The 18,261-nt window shown below is 40.4% G+C and overlaps 1 protein-coding gene across 4 annotated transcripts in view; it reads right to left on the bottom strand.

Moving 5' to 3' along the window:
* Positions 1 to 18,261, bottom strand: part of Invs (inversin) — a 155,395-nt gene that overhangs the window by 57,902 nt on the left and 79,232 nt on the right. For 2 of the 4 annotated variants that reach the window (XM_052176473.1, XM_052176476.1), the window contains exons 4-5: positions 4,299 to 4,472; positions 1,460 to 1,627 (exon numbers count right to left, since the gene is read on the bottom strand). In XM_052176473.1, the coding sequence (XP_052032433.1) occupies positions 1,460 to 1,627; positions 4,299 to 4,472 (342 nt within the window). The remainder of the gene's footprint in view (positions 1 to 1,459; positions 1,628 to 4,298; positions 4,473 to 18,261) is intronic. The other 2 variants (XM_052176475.1, XM_052176474.1) reach the window with 2 other exon arrangements.

The raw sequence follows: 18,261 nt of genomic DNA, 5'->3' as shown, positions 1-18,261 counted from the left end.
TGGGGCTGTAATGCTAGCTAGCACTTGGGCGGAGAAGCTCGAGGTAATCCTCAGTTACATAATGGTTTGGCTTCTACAGGAGACCCTCCTGCCTCAGTCAACAAAGTGGGAAATGATGAGGACATCTGACATCAACCACTGGCCTCCTCCATACACATATACACATGAGCATGCACCCTCACACACATACCAACACACGCTGTCAATACATGCATGCATCTCTCTCTCTCTCTCTCTCTCTCTCTCTCTCTCTCTCTCTCTCTCTCACACACACACACACACACAAAAAAAAAAGAAAGAAAGAAAAATATAGAGGGTCACACCGGGGCCCTGTCCCAGGGACAGGAACCATGTCACCGTGTCACTCTGTCCCCACCAGGGCCATGCCAGGATCCGTAACATGCATACAACTAAGTGAGCATATTTACGTTATCCTTTTGAATAGAGGGCATTGAATATCTATATTTACAAATACATAAATCAATAACAAAAGAGTAATGCTGATTAATGGCGAAGTCAGGTAATATTATCAACAAGTTAATTGTTTGGTGTTTACATCTTTATTCTTAAAATAAATCTTAAGTAATTAAGATGGTCCCTAAATAACTCATGTAGTTCTTTCCCTGATTCAAAGAAACCAATTTCAAATAACAAATACTTTCATATAGATCATTTGTCTTGCTATATTTTATGCTGTTATAATACCTAAAACTGGAGAATTTATAAAGAAAATAAATTTATTTCTTAACAAAAAAAGTAAATATAGAGAAAGAAACCAATGGATATGTACAACAATCACTGTATAAACAAGGGACGAATACTTTTAAAAGTCTAATTTGTATATTAAAAGCCAGCAGGGGACCAGGGAAGTGTCTCAGTTAGTAAAGGATCCAGGTTCAATCTGCAGCACCTCTGTCAACAGCCACCCTTGGTTGTGAGGACTTTAACCCTAGCGCTGGGGGACAGAGACACTTAGGCCCCAAGAGCTTGCTGTCAGACAGCATAGCTGAAGCAGTGAGTTTCAGGTTCAGGGAGAGACTCTATCTCAAGGGAATGGGCAGAGAGTAGGACAGGGGGATCCCCAGTGTCTCGCTTGGCCTTGGTGCAGACATAATATACACGCATCACATGTATAAACACCTCCTACACACACACACACACACACACACACACACACACACATTCACAGGCACATACACCTCATACACAAAAATAAAAAAAAAAAACCAACAGATTAGAAACAAGTGCAAAACAAAGCAGGGAATGAGAAACATGAGGCTGGTGGAGGGAGTGCATCAGAGAAAACCTCGGCTGGAGTAACTGTTACTGCGAGGCTCTCAGGGGACGAGCCCACGGGCTGACATTCTCAGTTCACTGTCTGCCAGTCTGCCATGCCTATGCTTCTGTAGCTATCATTGTTTCCTAGGAAGGCTCTGGGGTCGCACAGCACTCTACTCACCAGGATGCATCTCACCGTGTGCACGGCACTGGGGTCCTTGTGGTTGGCTGCCCAGTGGAGCGGGATCTTGCCTTCCGCGTCAGGAATCCCGATGTTGGAGTCATGCTTGATGAGCAGCTTCGCGTGCTCCGGGTTGTTGTAGTAGGCGCTCCAGTGCAGAGCTGTCTGCTGCAAGGAAGAGGGCGCTACTGAGAGCAAGGTTGGAGGGTCTGCAGGACCCTCTGGGAGATAAGGACTCCTTGATTTGCACGTGACAGAAGTTAAGCAGTGTGTGGCTGCACTGAGATTTTATGTGACTCTGGAGGCTGACCTCCTAACCATGAGTCCTCTTCATCAAGTGCTGCAAACAGCAGGGAGAGGAACGGTGACATTCGAATAATCACCAGCAAGGCAACCAATGTTCCTGATGTTACACCTCTGAGTAGCACTAAGATTTGAATTAGAATCTTAGAATTTGACAGAAAGATTTAAATTTTGATGTTAACCAGAAGGAATGTATGTCACAGGCAACCTACAGATCTGGAATCCTTTAGCATATCAAATTTAAATTTAAGAATACGTTTACATACTAACAGCTAAATCTAGCTACTGATTTTAAACTTTTAAAACTATACCAGCATTTATTTGAAATAAAAGTTTAAAGTGGTAATTTTGAACACAGTAAAGTTGCTTGAAAACTACTTTTGCCACTGCCATGAACGTGCCTCTTACAGAGAGAGTCACCACAGAAAAAAAATGGCAGACGCTTAGATACACATTGGACACTCACTGTCATCCAACAGCCCAGTCTAAAATTGGACAATTTACTGACAGGAGCCAAGCTCATTTGCCCTCAAATTGAAAGACTAGCATTGTGGTATTCATTCAAAGTACACATACAGGTATTTATTATATTATGAAGTCATTATTAATGCATCATTTTCTAAAAGATTCATTTTATTTTTGTTTACTTTGTGTGCTTGGCTAACTCCAGGAGGTCAGGGGAAAGTGCTGGATCACCTGGAGCTTGAGTTACCGACTGCTGTGAGCTGCCTGTGTGAGTGCTTGGAACAGAAGCTGACCTCTGCGTAACTGCTGAGCAATCTCTTTAGCCCTAACCCATTGCTATCTTTATTAATGACCAAAGATCAGAGAAAAAATCATTACTTAATAGCAACCATTAATTAATTACAAACACCTTCTTAATAAACACAGATAGAGTCTTTACTTCCTTCCTTTCACTAGGTTATGGTTATTCAGGGTATATTTACTCAAATATAATATGAGCTTAACAGTTTGAACTTATATTTTTGACATCTTTTTATTTTTCTACTTATTTTTGCTGTGGTACAATATACATGAATCTGACCGTTCAGAGAAATGCCAGCACTCCGATGCTCTGACAGGAACATGCTAATGCATGGCTGCAAAGCAAAAGTTGATCTCTTGACTGCAAACTAAAGAAAATTTGAAAAATACAAGAACAGTCTGAAGTAAAACCAACCAACCAACCAACCAACCAACCAAATGATCAACAACAGAGAAGGGCTGGAGAGACGGCTTGGCGGTGAGGAGTACCTGCTCCCCTTGAAGAGCAGGCCAGTGCCGGCACCCACATCAGGGGTCACAATGACCTGTAAACCAGTTCTAGAGCATCTGACACTCTGTCCCCAAAGGTATCTGCATTCACATGGTGCACAAACTCACATGGGTATTGTGTGTGCACGAGGGTGCACAAGTGCATGCGTGCGCGCACACACACACACAGCACATGTGCACACATGGGGTCATTGGTATTAACAAGACTTTGGCTCATCCACAGTGGAAAGAAAAGGATTACTACTGGTTTCTAACACAGTAGAAACCACAGAGGTTTTTTTCCTATAAAGAAAGATTAGCAAAACTATGAGCTGTGTAAGCAATCTGTTAAAATTTAAGAGCAAGGAAAGTTAAAAAAAATTCGAGCAAGAAGTGAGAGGGTAGATGTCAGAACTGAAATGTAATTAATATGGCTAACATTGGACCAACTATGGGAGTTGGACAAATGGTCCATACATTATGTGAGTGTATCCTGTGTGAGACACTGTGTTAAGGATTTTGCATTATCTCATTTTACCTTCAGTTATCTTCTCATGTATTCTAACATTATGACATAAATGAATTAAGTAATTTCCCCAAGAACACTGAGTAAGCAGTGACTCTTAGAGTCTAAGGAGGCTACTGCTGACAGCCCAGCCATTAAAGCCATTGCCTGCACAAGCAGATGGTCCTGTGAGTCCAAGTGATGCTCAGTGCACTGCATGGACAGACACACACCATGACATCTAGTGCGCACATGCTTAGTACACTGCACAGGCAGAGGACCACCCTGAGTCCAAGTGCCCACCTGCTTAATGCACTGTGCTAGGCAGACAGTCATCATGAGTCCAGGTGCCTACAGGGACTGGCATGGGTCTCTGACAAATGACAAATGTTGGCTTTTACAGTTAAACAGGCCAGGGTTTGGATTCTTGTTTTGCCACTTGGATCTCGGGCAAGCTTTAATCCTCTTGACATCAGATTCCCCACCCACCAAAGAAGATGACACTACCAACCACATGGGGGATAGCAGGGTAATGGCAGACTTTTAGGAAATACTCTCTGGGATGTCAGGATGTGTGGAATTGCCCTCCCACAGGGACGGTGGCAATGCATACCTTCTTTCCCGAGGCTTCACACACACACACACACACACACACACACACACACACACAATGCATACCTTCTTTCCCGAGGCCTCACACACACACACACACACACACACACACACACGGCATCCCCTTTCTTCTTTCATTTCTCTTTGACTCTGATTGTTCGTTACCTTGTTTTTGTCTTGTGTATCCACCTCCCCAGGGGCCATAAACTTCAGCAGAAGAGCTAGACACTTGGGGCTCCTGTGCCGGGTGCTCAGGTGTAAAGGCGTCATCTCTTCTAGGTCCTTCTGCATCCAGTTTGCTCTGCGAGTAAGCAAGAGTTTCATAAAGCGGTAATTTCCCTAGATGAAAAAAGGACAGAGAGGGTGAGGAGAATTTACTTTGTGGCCAGTAAGTAGATACATTTTAAATGTTTTCAGGATTTAAATCATCTTCACAGAGTATACCATGCAGAAAAATTAATAAAAGGAAAAAAATGAACATAACTACACTAAGACAGTGATTGCTTTATGTTTTCCTGTTTCTTCTGATTGCTTTTGAACACACATATAATTTACACAGTGGCTGGCCAACATTTATTGGGTTAAGTTAAATGTTTTATTTAGCCAGACTATTATTGCTAGGTGTTTAGAATGTTAGTCTATTATTACTGGATATGCAGACACAAAAGCTTTTGATCATAAATATTTATTATAGAAAATGCTTCAATATAACCATTTTGTACTCAGCTTTTTACTTTTATTTTATTACTTACTTACTTACTTAATTACTTAATTAATTTTATTTTTTTGGTTTCTTGCATTTGGTTTTTTCCAGACAGGGTTTCTCTGTATAGCCCTGGCTGTCCTGGAACTCACTCTGTAGACTAGGCTGGCCTTGAACTCAGAAATCTGCCTGCCTCTGCCTCCCAGAGTGTTGGGATTACAGGCATGCATCACCGCCGCCGCCACCACCCGGCCTTATTTTACTTTTTTAAGATTTATTTATTTATTATATGTAAGTACACTGTAGCTATCTTCAGACACACCAGAAGAGGGCATCCAATCTCATTACAGATGGTTGTGAGCCACCATATGGTTGCTGGGATTTTAACTCAAACTTAACCACTGAGCCATCTCACCAATCCAACTTTTCACTTTTAATTTATCATAAAATTAAATAACCAGCAGCCACATTTGGAGGTTAAGTACATCTCCTGGTTTCTGTGTATTTTTTAACTTATTGGCCTCTATCATCAATATGTACAGTATTTATTGGTTGTCAAAATAGGGTACATTCAATTACTGTAACATGCTCTTCATATGAGTCTTTTCACTGTCATTTCCATCACAAACTGTAAGTTTCAGGGAGCATGGCTGTGTTTCATTGGCTACTGTACCCAGTATAACTCCTAATAAAGACTACGTGTTTAGTAAATATAAATCGATTATATGATGAACTGAACATGAAGAAATCAAAGAGCGCCTGTATTCTCGTTTACACTTAACTATTCTGATTTACAGTTGTTATGTGAGATCAGGTCAGGGAAGAGTCTTAATTCTCAAATAACTTGTATTTGGTTCTTCTTGCTTTTAAAAGTTTCACTGATAGCTATTTTAACAGCGCACAAGTCTTGTCTGGCTTCGATTTTACTGTCGGCTCTGAGAAGAAAGACATGAAAGTTTCCTCAAGAGGGCGCCCTGCCCCAAGCTTCCTTGAGAGAGTGCTCTGTTACAAATTTCCTCAAGAGGGCTCCCTGCTCTAAATTTCCTGCCATCTTTCCTTAGAAGGAAAAAAAGGGTGCTCTGTTAGAAAAAGAAAAAATTTGTATGACACTTTATACTAAAAAAAAAAAAAAAAAAAAAAAAAAGATTGACCTTTCTGAGCATAACATTTCAAATATTACAGAATAATTCATTATGACCTTTTAGAGATATTCAATCAGACAGTCATTTTGGCCATGGAATCAGAAAATAGAAAGGAGAAGGAAAGTCACACAGTTGACAGTGGTGACCACTAGGCACAGAAAAGCTGCCTGGCATATTCGTGTTTCCTGTTATTCTTGGGTCTCAAACTTCACTACCCAGTAATAGCTGCTCCTCCGTTCATTCAACAAACATTTGTTAAGTCATGTTATTAAGCAGGCAATTAGGACAGAGTTTTTGACATAAATTTCATCTTTGTGCTACATTTAAAGTGTGGTGGAGAACATCTACAGATTAAAGTACCCTTCTGCATCTCACGTGTCAAAAAAGGCAACAACAATGCCAGGAATTCTTACACACATAAAATGAGGCAGATAATATTTGAAAAATAATTGAACGATACAGCAAGGGTGTGCCTAGCAAATGTTTCCTAGGATTATGAATAGTCTTGCAGAGACTGGGTTTCTCATCAGACCTGTATCTCACCAGGACTAGCCTGGCCAGCAAGACAGTGGATAGCGGATGGATGGGAGAAGAGCCGGTGATAAAGGGTAACAGGTGAAAAGGCTTGATCATTGTCATCTACAGTGCAGCCAGTGGTTAAGAAGAGAACCAAGAATACCGAAGAATAGTTAGAATGACAGAGATAATGGCTTCTCTGATTTTCTTACACTGAAGACCATGTCTATGCTCTACCCACGGTTCATAACACAAGGCCAACAGGAATTTGACTGGTGCGCTGCAGAGGAGTCAGGTATATGAACAGATGAACTACTTCATCTGGAAGACAGAGTTGTATGAGGTATTATGTATGACAGCTGGGGCCAGACACAATATAATTCACTTGGGCCAACATCAACCTCCTGGGTCTCATAAACAAGCATTTAGGAAATGCCAATTATGTTGCAGGATATTTGATCACTCTCTGACCCTCCAAGATTGTGTTGTTTGCTGTAAAAAAATTGTTTCTTGTTGTGGTGTGGCTCACCCTTAGCACACATGTAATCTTAAATCCTTCTTAAATGAAGGTAAAGTTAGCTTGTAGAAGGAAGCACCCATGTTTGAAAGTGATGTCTAATTGAGTGGCAGACAACGCGATGAATCAGAGAAAGATTTGACAGAATAGGATATGCCCATCTCCCAGGAGGAGAGAGAGGAAAAGGAAGCTACTTAAGGGAGAACCAGCCCATACAGTAGAGTTCGTGGAGAGCAGTGCAGTAGAGTGGAGAGGGAGAGCAGAGCACACAGAGAGGGGAGGAGCAGTTCTACTGGGACAGTTAGAGAGAGGCAGTTTGCAGAGAGAGAACAAGCTAGACACAGGTGAAGACAGAATGAGCCAGAGATGAGAAGAAGCCAACTTGCCAGAGTTAATCTGAGGTCAAAGAGAGCAATGCAGTCAGAGGCCGAGAGAGAAGCCAGATCAAACCAGTCAGCTCGGAGAAGAGTTTGAGCCAGAGCAGGAGAGTTGAACCAGCCAGTTGAACCAGAGCTCAGAAAGAATTAGAAAGGGTGAACTTATTCAGCTCTAAGTCTCAGAGACTGGAAACATTCTGTGTCTAGGTTAGATTGTGGGGAGGCTGGAAGCTTCCAGGACTAGGCTTAGGTTAGCAGACTGAGGCAGTAGGCTTCAGAGATGACAATTACAACAGGTGAATAAAAGTTACCTTTATACAATTATATGCAGACTCAATCTCTACAAATAAGCGGAAGGGACAGAACTTTCCGAACTAAAATGAAAAGGGCTGGGCATGTAGCTCAGTGGTAGCCTGAACACACAAGAACAGTGTTTAACTCCCAGTAGAGAAGGGAAAAATCAATTTATTTAAAAAATATTTTAAGTGTGTATGTGGTATATGTGTGGGTATGAATTTGTGTCCACGTATGCATGTATTTTTGAGTGCTTAAGTGTGTGTAGAAACTACTGCTATTTTAGAAACACGCATACAGTGATTTAATCTGAGTAATAATGATATGAAGATTTTGAATAAATTACTTTGATATTTGGATTAACATTTTTATTTTAAAATAATAAACTATAGCAGGGACTGGGAAGATGATTCAGTTGATAAAGTGACCTGCAAGTATGAGAACTGGAGTCTGATCTTCAGCACCCACAAAAAAGGCTGAATATAGAGGCATGCTTCTGTAACGCCTCTTTGCTCTGGGGAGGTGGAGGCAGGTGGATTCCCAGGGCTTATCGGCTAACCATCTAAATAAACCAGTGAGCTCCCCCTGGCTTAGCGAGAGACTGTCTCAAAAACTTGGGTGGGAGTGTGATTAGGGAAGACACCTGACTGACTTCTGGCCTCCTCATGCATGTGTATACTTGGGCATGTGTATACGCCTGTGTACCAGTTATGCATAAACACAAACTGTACATTTATCCACACATCCCATGCACACACTGAATCAAACATAACAATTACATGTAATGTCCTTTTTGTGTGTTCGATTACTTTTCTCTCTTTAGAAGCTCCCACACTGACTTGGGAATTTCTCGATTTAATTGATTTTTTTTTTGTATTTTATCTCCTACAAATATGGATATTCATAAACTAGAAGGTGCTATCTTTATTAAAATGGTTCTATTTGAGTCACTGATCATTTCTGATCCAAGATATTTAAAGGTTTCTCCAGGTTGCTCTGTCTTGGTTAGGGTTTCTGTTGCAGTGAAGAGAGACCATAGCCAGCTATTATAAGGAAACATTTATTTGGGCTGTCTCACAGTTCAGAGGTTTAGTTCATAATCACCATGACAGGAAGCATGCTGGCATGCAGACAGACATGGTGCTTGAAAGGTAGAGAATTCTCCATCTGAATCAACAGGCAACAGAAAGAGAGTGATAGTGGCTCTGGCTTGAACATCTGAAACTTCAAATCCCTCCCCCAGTGACACACTTCCTCCAACAAGGCCAGGCCTCTAACAAGGTCACACCTCCTAATTACACCACTCTCTATGGTTTATGAGGCCATTTTCAATTCAAACCAACACACTCTGGTTCATTATTTCTTCACTAGAGAAGCATAAATAAGAATGTGTATTTATTCCCTCTAGAGAAATACTTAGTACATTTCTCACTTTTCACAATTGGTGCTATAATGAATTGTTTTGTACACATTTTCTGGTAAGTGTACAAGAATTTCTGGGCTCTCTCAAAAGCAGTTCCAATTTGCATTCCCAACAGAAACATGAGAATTCTTGTTTCTCTACAATCTTTGCCCCACTTGGTTTTGTCCATGTGTTGACTTTGGCCAATCTAATTGGTATGCAATGCTATTTTTATCATAAATTTAATCCACACTTCCCTAGCTGAGATTTTGTTGGCTATTTGTTTCTTCTTTTGTTGATAGCCTTTTGGTGTTGTTTGCTAATTTGGAAACTCAGCTATTTGTCTTTCTTCCTGGAATATTTGTACAGATTCAGCTTTTTGCTTTCCTTAGGATCTTTCCTTAGGAATGAGCTAATGTTCAGAATGGTATTATCTTCCCTTGCACTTTATTTTTTATTTATTCCTTTTTATTGATTCAGTTTGTTCTTTGACAATTTCACATACATATTTAATACATTCTGTTTACACTCTACCATCGCTCCTCTTATCTCTCTGTCAATCCTCACTCCTCCCCACTGGTCTCCTTCCCATATTTATGGCATTTTGTTTTGTGACATAATGACTTTAACCAGGATCATCTGTGTAACCACTGGTTTGGAAATCCTGGTACCAGACTGAAGGCTAAATACCTACAGGCAAACAGTACTCTGAACCTTAACCACTGAAGCTTTTCTTTGCAGTGAACTGTGGTGAATGCAAAGTTCAAGATGTTTAAAATAAATAATGATGCTTGAATACTTAGCCCTAAACAGGACATTTATAGAACCTGTCTAAGGACCAGAGAATATTGGAGAAAGGAGAGCAGGAAAATGTAAGAGCCAGAAGACAGGAAGAAGGGCTGGGAAATACTATCTTCATGCATGGCACAGTTATTGTGAACAATCTCATAGTAGCTGTGGTAGGCTGCAGGGGCCTGACAATAGCTAATCATGAATCAGGGAAGGTCTCCTAGGCCTGGTCCTCCCTACTGAACTATTGGCAATTAATGTATTGAGAAACAGTTCTCCCTTTCAGTTGTGAACCAAATGGTATAAATTTTTCTTCAACATTCAGTTTCTTCATACATTTTGGTATTGTTTTATAAGTAGACTATTGTTATCATTATTGCTATTACTATTGAGAGAAAGTCTTTTCTGTCTAGTCCTGACTGGCTTGAAACTCACTCTATAAAACAGGTTGGCCTCACATGTGCAGTTATCCTGTTGTCTCAGCTTCCCAAGTGCTGGGATTACAGGCATGTAATCCATGTACAGTTCCTAGGTTTCAAGTTGATTTTAAGGGATACTTCTTTGTTACAGTATTATTTTTCCTTCCATACCCTTCGGTTTGCTTCCACATAGCTCTTTGTATAGTCTAAGCACCCACCTGACAGCACTCTCTTGGAGCCTTGTCTCCTATGTCCTTAGGGATACCTCAGTGACAGTCACTCAGCTAATGGCAGCTTTCTGGCCCTGAGGTTGGCCTTGTTTCTGTCAGTTCCCCAAGTAGCATTCTCTAGAGCTGCAGAACAATCTGAGGACACCACAAACCTCTAAGTGTACTTCTTTGCTTCAATAAAAATACAAAAGCCTTTTAACCACTCAGTGGGAAAAAGGAGTCTTTTCTTGAGCGAGGTGTGGCTAACATCATATTCTTTATGACTTCCGTCTGGTCACAAGTGTTTTTTATCATTAACGTCTCACATTCTCACTCATCCATCCGTCCATGAGGCTACCATATGGTCTTTATCGGGCCGCTGAGTACTCAGGCCATTTGCCTTCTTCTCAGCTGAAGCAAGGCAGCTTTACTATCTTAGACTTTGGCACACTTAGAAATACCAAAGAGGCAGAGGTTTTGCTCCCAGAAAATACTTTGGAACCTACAAACCTCCTCCCACTGACCTCTGAATTTGGTTCTTTTTGCATGGTTCCGCTACTCCTATTTACCACTTAACTTGGGGAGAAAACAGTTGTTCACCGACACATACAAATGCTCATCAGATTTGGTCCATTTATAGGTTTGCATATAATTTTACCCTGGAAAGATTATGACTATATTTATAATAGCAAATATAAATGTAGAGAAGGCATTCTGTCACATTTCATTCTAAATGCTAACAACATTAGATAAAAAATACATTATTTTATGTTAAAATGGAAATAATAGAAACATTTATTATAATGATATCTATATAATTACATATTTATAAATATTCAAGGCATTTGTCATATTAAATTTTAAAAAGAAGCAGTATCCCTAGGAAGTATATAGGTCACAATTTTTGGTAATTAGAGAAACTTTCCTATGATGTTGCAGATGTAAATGGGCTTTGGAAGAACCACAATCATGTTGGGAGAGAGTATATGCCCTTCTCTTGGTGTTGTGTAGGGTCAGATGCAGGGGTTTGACCCTGGTTTACTGGAATCACTTCTCAGAGTTGAGCTTGCAGTGAGCAGCCTTATAAAATGAGGTAATATCACTGCTGAGACAAAGGTTTGCTTGTTGCTTACTAAAAGTTGCAGAGTCTCAGAGTACAACATTCCTTAAATGTCATTCAAACTGTCACTTGCATTGCCCCTACGGTACGTGGGACAAGGGAAGCTGATGCAAACCAGCAGGTGTGCCTACGGCTGCCTATGGCATCAGTAGAAAAGCTTTTGTATTTCAGATGGGAGTCTTGTGTCTGCTGACAGTGTCCATAGTGAACACGTTACCTTGTAAGAAGGGTGAAAGTAAATCCCAGAACAGACATGGCAGTAAAAGAGTTTAAAATGCTGATATAGTTTGTTTGAAAAACAAGGAAAGGGCCCTTCAAGCTCCTCAGGATCGGGGAGGAGACATCTCCCTCACATTAAAGTCCACGTTGTGAGTTTGTTATTAGGCACAGAGTTTTAGATGGACACACTGGACGGTCCTTTGGTTGAGACACATGAGAGCTGCTGCTTGGAAGTGAATGCAAGGCACTGTCTGGCAGCCTGTTGAGCTGTGAAGACAAACTGTGGCAGCTGGCTCGTCTGACAATGACGACAAATGCTGGACATAACTGATGGCCACTGTCTGAGGCAAAGCTGTTGGCTTCATAGTGCTTTTGGTTCACACAATTTCCCTTAAAGGCTTTGACCTATTTTAATGATGATTTGATTCAGTAAAAGCCTGATGTTATCCATTGAGAGAGAGGCAGTAATTGCCTAACCACATGGAAAACTCTGAAAAGCTAACTGGTTAGAAAGGCTATTCAGCCCAGTAGGCTGAGATGAAACCATCACTCTCACTTTAGGCAGTAAGCACTGGTCGTCCTTTCACTAGTTCTTGGCCTGTTGTCAACACTTTAGTGATAAGATCTGCCAGAAGGAAGGCTATAGACGGTAGATTAAATACACTCCCCTCTGGTGCTGCAAACCATGGGACACATCATAGCTTCCAATCAGATAGTGTGTATCGTTTGTGTCGATGTATACAATAAGGACCTGTTCTCTGATAAGAACAACAGGAATCAACCTGATGAACAAGTTTGGATTACCTTGGTCATTAGTCTTTTTCCATTTGGATCTATCATTGTACTAGATATGGGGATGAATCTATCCTTGTAGACTGGACACAACATAAAATGCATGTTTTGATGTAGAGGATATCACTGTATATGGGACTTGTACCTGTCTCTTTTCAAGTTGGCCTGCTTCTCTTATGATACAGAAGGCCAAGTTAATAGAACACTGTGTCTTTCTATTCTTGGCAGTACTTCAAAAACTTGCTCTTGGACCCATCTTGCCACTATAGAACCATTTCAGGCCATGATACTGCTGTTTCAGTAACTTGTTCAACTCTAAACATAAGATGTTGTTGATTCTAAACTGTTTCGTGCTTTTGGGTTTTGAGGTCATCCATGGTTTGACCATGGGTGTACCATTTTCTGAAAGTCCACCCAACAATGGACCAATAGTTAGGGGGAAATTTGATTGACACTTCCATTTCCACACCATCTTCAGCTATCTGGGATTATTGAGAGCTGCGCGATACTTGGAAATTAATTTAAAAAATACTTCTAGATTTATCTTAGTTGCTTCTGTTCTATAATCCAAATAAGGCAATTTGGCTAGTGAATGTGCCCTCCCCTAGAGTTCCTTTCTTGTGGAGGTGATAAAACAAATATTTTGGCAATATATACACCTATTTAAAAAAACAAAACTGTTGTTCTATTCTGTCCACTACCAATTAAGAAGCTTTTTGACTCCCAAAAGCTATTTCAGGCTGGCTCTGACTGACAAATCCTTTGGTGATACCTTGGCCAAAACAGGGATTAAAGATTCAAAATGTATTTTGTTTCACTAATCTGGATCAATTTGTCCAAGTGATAGGGTTTTAGATGAAAAAACCCACAAAGACAACAGAATTGAGTACCTTGCACACTTATCCTTCAACAGGTCCTAACAGATCCTAAATTATCTCTGTAAATTTGTTCCATATACATACATCTTTCCAGATAGAAGGTATGTGTAGGGGATGATTAGAAAGAAGGTGAAGGTACAGCTATTAAGATGAGACTCATGGGCTGTTGAGATAGCTCAGTGGGCTAAAAGCACTTGCTTTCAAGCCTGAGGACCTGACTTCAATCCCTGGAACCTACATGATGGGAGAAGAAACCAGACTTGGAGAGGAAAACCAACTTTTTCAAGATGTCTTCTGGCTTGACAGCACAGGTGTGGCAGTCAAGGGATAACTTGCAAGAACTGGATGCACTGTGGCACTTAAACACATAAGTATATAGTATTTTTAGAAAAAGATAGGACTCCCTAGTTTTGTTACTGAAGAGGGAAGACGACCACTTCAGGACCTGGCAAAAGAGCTCAGACTTTGGAAGATGCAGGAAGAGGAGAACAGTCTATCTTCTGGATCTCATACTGGATTCTAACAAAATGGAGATGGCTTGCACATGAATCACAGAGAAGTAGAGGCTAGATTGACCTACTTGAGAGTTTGCCATCTCCACTAGTGTACAAAGAAACATTTCTATTAATGTTTAAAGTTCCTATTCTTTGCTATGATTGATGTCATTGGCAATATCCAAACATGGATTCATTTACATGCACAGAGGTACAGGGACAGACACGAGCTTATTTTATTCTAATGAACACATATCCATATGCTCCCTCTGAGAGCATATGAACATGAGAAGCCTGAGAGTATTTCATATGTGACAACTAAAGCTGCAACGGCCTGGGATACTGACTTGTACCTCTTACATGTTGTACGTAGGCCAGGGCAGATTCCTTTATTGGTTTTGGGAGTTCTGATACCAAAGTTCAACATTAAGTTCCCCTGTGTAGGTCATGACCAATAATAAACTGGCCTTGGATATTATAATCTAGATGTTTGAAGTGCAACCTACTGTCTCCTGTGGTACCTATTCATAAACTGACGTAGTCTAGGATGCTGTCAGACACAGTAGTGTTGACCACTCTTTACTTAAGCAACTTCCCAGCTTTCCCTGTTTGGAAAAACAGCTGGAGGGATGAGATGATGCCTTCATACTGGTTAAAATAAAATGGAGAGCTCCTAAGGCTCAGTATGCACAACACATCTTGCTCTCCAGCTTTCCTGGGTATCGCAGGCCCAAAGAAAACCATTGTAAACATACAGAAGCTCAGGCTTTCTTCTGTGTTCTGAGAAATAAACTCCCTTGTCTATGCTCTGGGGTTTAATGTTTATTATGCAATATTAACTAACTTCTTGGCTTACATATGGGCAAAATCAAATCTGAGAACCATCTTACAAATTCAGTATTATTATTATAGTACAGAGCACAGAGTAAGAAGTTAACATTATGACTAAATAGAGTCTAGAATGACATGATAAGGAACAGAAAACCCATTTATTATTTACAGTATTCAATTATTATTTTTAAATGAAAGCACATAAACTGGAACTATGAACCATTACATCCTCCTTGAAATAAAAACATACTTTCTGTATATACATAAATGGTTCTATGTCATGACAGCCAATATGTTTTTAACCTAGACCAGGAGATTACTACCTACATACAAAACAGAGACTATAAATGCTTCTGCCTTTGGACTATCTCCCTGTCTCATATGATTTAAGTGTCTGCTTGTATTTTTTTTTTTTTAGTCTTTAGAGTGAATTTTTATAGGACAAGAAAGCAAATAGTTATCAAAATCAAATTACTGAGAGATATGAATTTACTGAGCTCTAGAAACAAAATTGAATCTGCATTGAATCTGTTTTCCCCTGTGGCAGACATAGTCTTTCCTCCCTTAAACTTCTGATGGTCAATTTCAAATAACTATGCTTTATGACAAAACTTTTTAATTGCCTGTGATGGTAAGCATATCACTAGCCTGCCATCTTGAGCAAATCTTTGGAAACATTTAAGAAAGTAACTTGACAATTCTAAGCAAAGGCTGAGAGGCTGCTTCAGAGGCGGACTCAGCGCTGTATGCTGTGTTCCAAGTTTGAGATGCTCATCCATCTGGCAGAGCAGCCAGACTGCACATCAGCCAAGAACATCGCTCCGGAGCGAAGCTGATTCTGGCTCTCAGCGAGGATTTGACTGAAGGAAAAGCAACATCTTTAGCTGCTCCATGGCTGAACTCTACTAATATTTCTCCCCAGTGCCTCCTCCAAGCCTTGGCTCCATCTACTAACTTGGTTTCCATAGGAATAGACAGAGCTATCAAGTGCCACATAGTCAAACAGTTTAAGAAAAAAATGCAAAAAAAAAAAAAAGTAAAGATAAGACTTTTCTTTTCTATGAAAGGAAACGATGGAGACTCTCTGTTCCAAGCTTCTTCCCCCACACCAGGTTTGTCCTGTGTCTCTCTGGACTGTGATGGTGCATTTTATTTAGATTATTGAGTCTCCTTGGCAGACAGGACTAACAAAAATAAAAAAGTGCAAAAGTGGTTTAAAAAAAAAAAGAGTGTAAAAGCCGTGATGATTATTTGCATGAGGGCAATTCTATACTGCTTGTGCTAGCCTTTCATTTCTTTTGGGCGATTCTTTAAATTGGCAAGGCCTGTGAAAGTTAGTCTTATAGTTAGCTTGTCAGGACATTTTACATGGATGTTGTTATACTTTTGTTCTCATTCCTCCTCTTCCCAGGTCCCTAGTTTCCCTCCTACTCTGTCTCCAGCCAGAAGCCTTTCTTCTCCTGTGCAGCCTCAGCTTGCTTCTTATTACATGCATTCTGGTACCCTCTGTATTTCCCACTGCCCTTAGGATCTCCTTTCCTCTCATGATCCCCTTTCTAGTGTCATACCACAAATTCTCTCTCTCTCTTTCTCTCTCTCTCTCTCTCTCTCTCTCTCTCTCTCTCTCTCTCTCTCTCTCTCCCCCCCGATAATTTTAAATCAAGATTTTACAAATGAAAGAAAACATTTGTAAAGTATCTGTCTAAAAAACATTTGAAGTATCTGTTTTTCTGAGGTTGGCCTGTTTTGATGAACAGAACACCAATAGCTTATGCTCTAAGATCAAGAATTGACAAATGGGACCTCATAAAATTACAAAGTTTCTGTAAGGCAAAGGACACTGTCAAAAGGACAAAATGGCAACCAACAAATTGGGAAAAGATCTTCACCAACCATACATCCGACAGAGGGCTAATATCCAATATATACAAAGAACTCAAGAAGTTAGACTCCAGGGAGTCAAATAACCCTATTAAAAAATGAGGTACAGAGCTAAGCAAAGAATTTTCACCTGAAGAAATTTGGATGGCGGAGAGGCACCTTAAGAAATGCTCAATATCTTTAGTCATTAGGAAAATGCAAATCAAAACAACCAAATTGTTGTTCAACCAAAGCTGAAATTTCACCTCACACCAGTCAGAATGGCTAAGGTTAAAAACTCAGGAGACAGCAGGTGTTGGTGAAGATGTGGAGAAAGAGGAACACTCCTCCAGTGCTGGTGGGAATGCAAGTTGGTACAACCACTCTGGAAATCAGTATAGTGGTTCCTTAGAAAACTGGGCACGACACTTCCGGAGGACCCTGCTATACCACTCCTGGGCATATACCCAGAGGATTCCCTGGCATGCAGTAAGGACACATGCTCCATTATGTTCATAGCAACCTTATTTATAATAGCCAGAAGTTGGAAAGAACCCAGATGTCCCTCAATGGAGGAATGGATATAGAAAATGTGGTATATTTACACAATGGAATACTACTCAGCAATTAAAAACAATGAATTCATGAAATTCTTAGGCAAATGGTTGGATCTGTAAAATATCATCCTAAGTGAGGTAACCCAATCACAAAAGAACACACATGGAATGCGGTCACTGATAAGTGGATATTAGCCCAGAAGCTCTGAATACCCAAGACACACTCACATATCAAATGATTCCCAAGAAGAAGAAGGTCCTGGAAAGGCTTGATGCATCCCTGTAGGGGATTACCAAGACAGAGAAGTAGGAGGGGTTTGATTGGAGAACAGGCAGAGGGCTTATGGGACTTATGGGGAGGGGGGAACCAGGAAAGGGAAAATCATCTGGAATATAAACAAAGAATGTAGAAAATAAAAAAAAAATGCTCTCAAGTTACATCCATTTTCGTACAAGGGCCAAGATCTCAGTCTTCTTTATAGTTGTGTATAACTCCATTGTGTGTATGGACCTATTATCTCTATCCATTCACCTGCTGAAGGACATCGAGGCCGACCCCACTTCCTGGCTATTGTGAATAACCAGCAACAGATAGGAACATGGATTGTCTGCCTCTTAGAATCAGTCATATTGCCAAAGAAAGTATACTGGGTGTACCTTATATCATAACAAACCTCATTTATCTTGTGGGAGGAAACTGAGCTAGGAGACATCCAGTGGCATGCCTTTGAGTGTGAGATGATCTGGCTAAGACCCATTCTCAAGTCATTGACTCCATTAAATCCTTCAATACTGCTTGAGAAGTCTGAAAGAAAAACTCTATAAACTTGGTATCTCAGCACTCCACATCATCAACTCTTGCTTGTTTTTTCTGTCTTCAGCTGTGTCCCTTGTCTATTAAAAATTCTGCCATGAGGGAAGCAGGTAGGCTAATTTCAGATCTTTACTTCTCCCTCCGATCCTCCAAATCCAGTCCCCCAGTCTCATCCCCAGCTCTGCAGCAAACCAC

This window comes from Apodemus sylvaticus, chromosome 3, assembly GCF_947179515.1.
Source record: "Apodemus sylvaticus chromosome 3, mApoSyl1.1, whole genome shotgun sequence".
In the NCBI taxonomy this organism is placed as follows: Eukaryota; Metazoa; Chordata; class Mammalia; order Rodentia; family Muridae; genus Apodemus; species Apodemus sylvaticus.
Note: the sequence above shows the minus strand (reverse complement) of the source record. Positions and strands in the feature narration are given on the sequence as shown.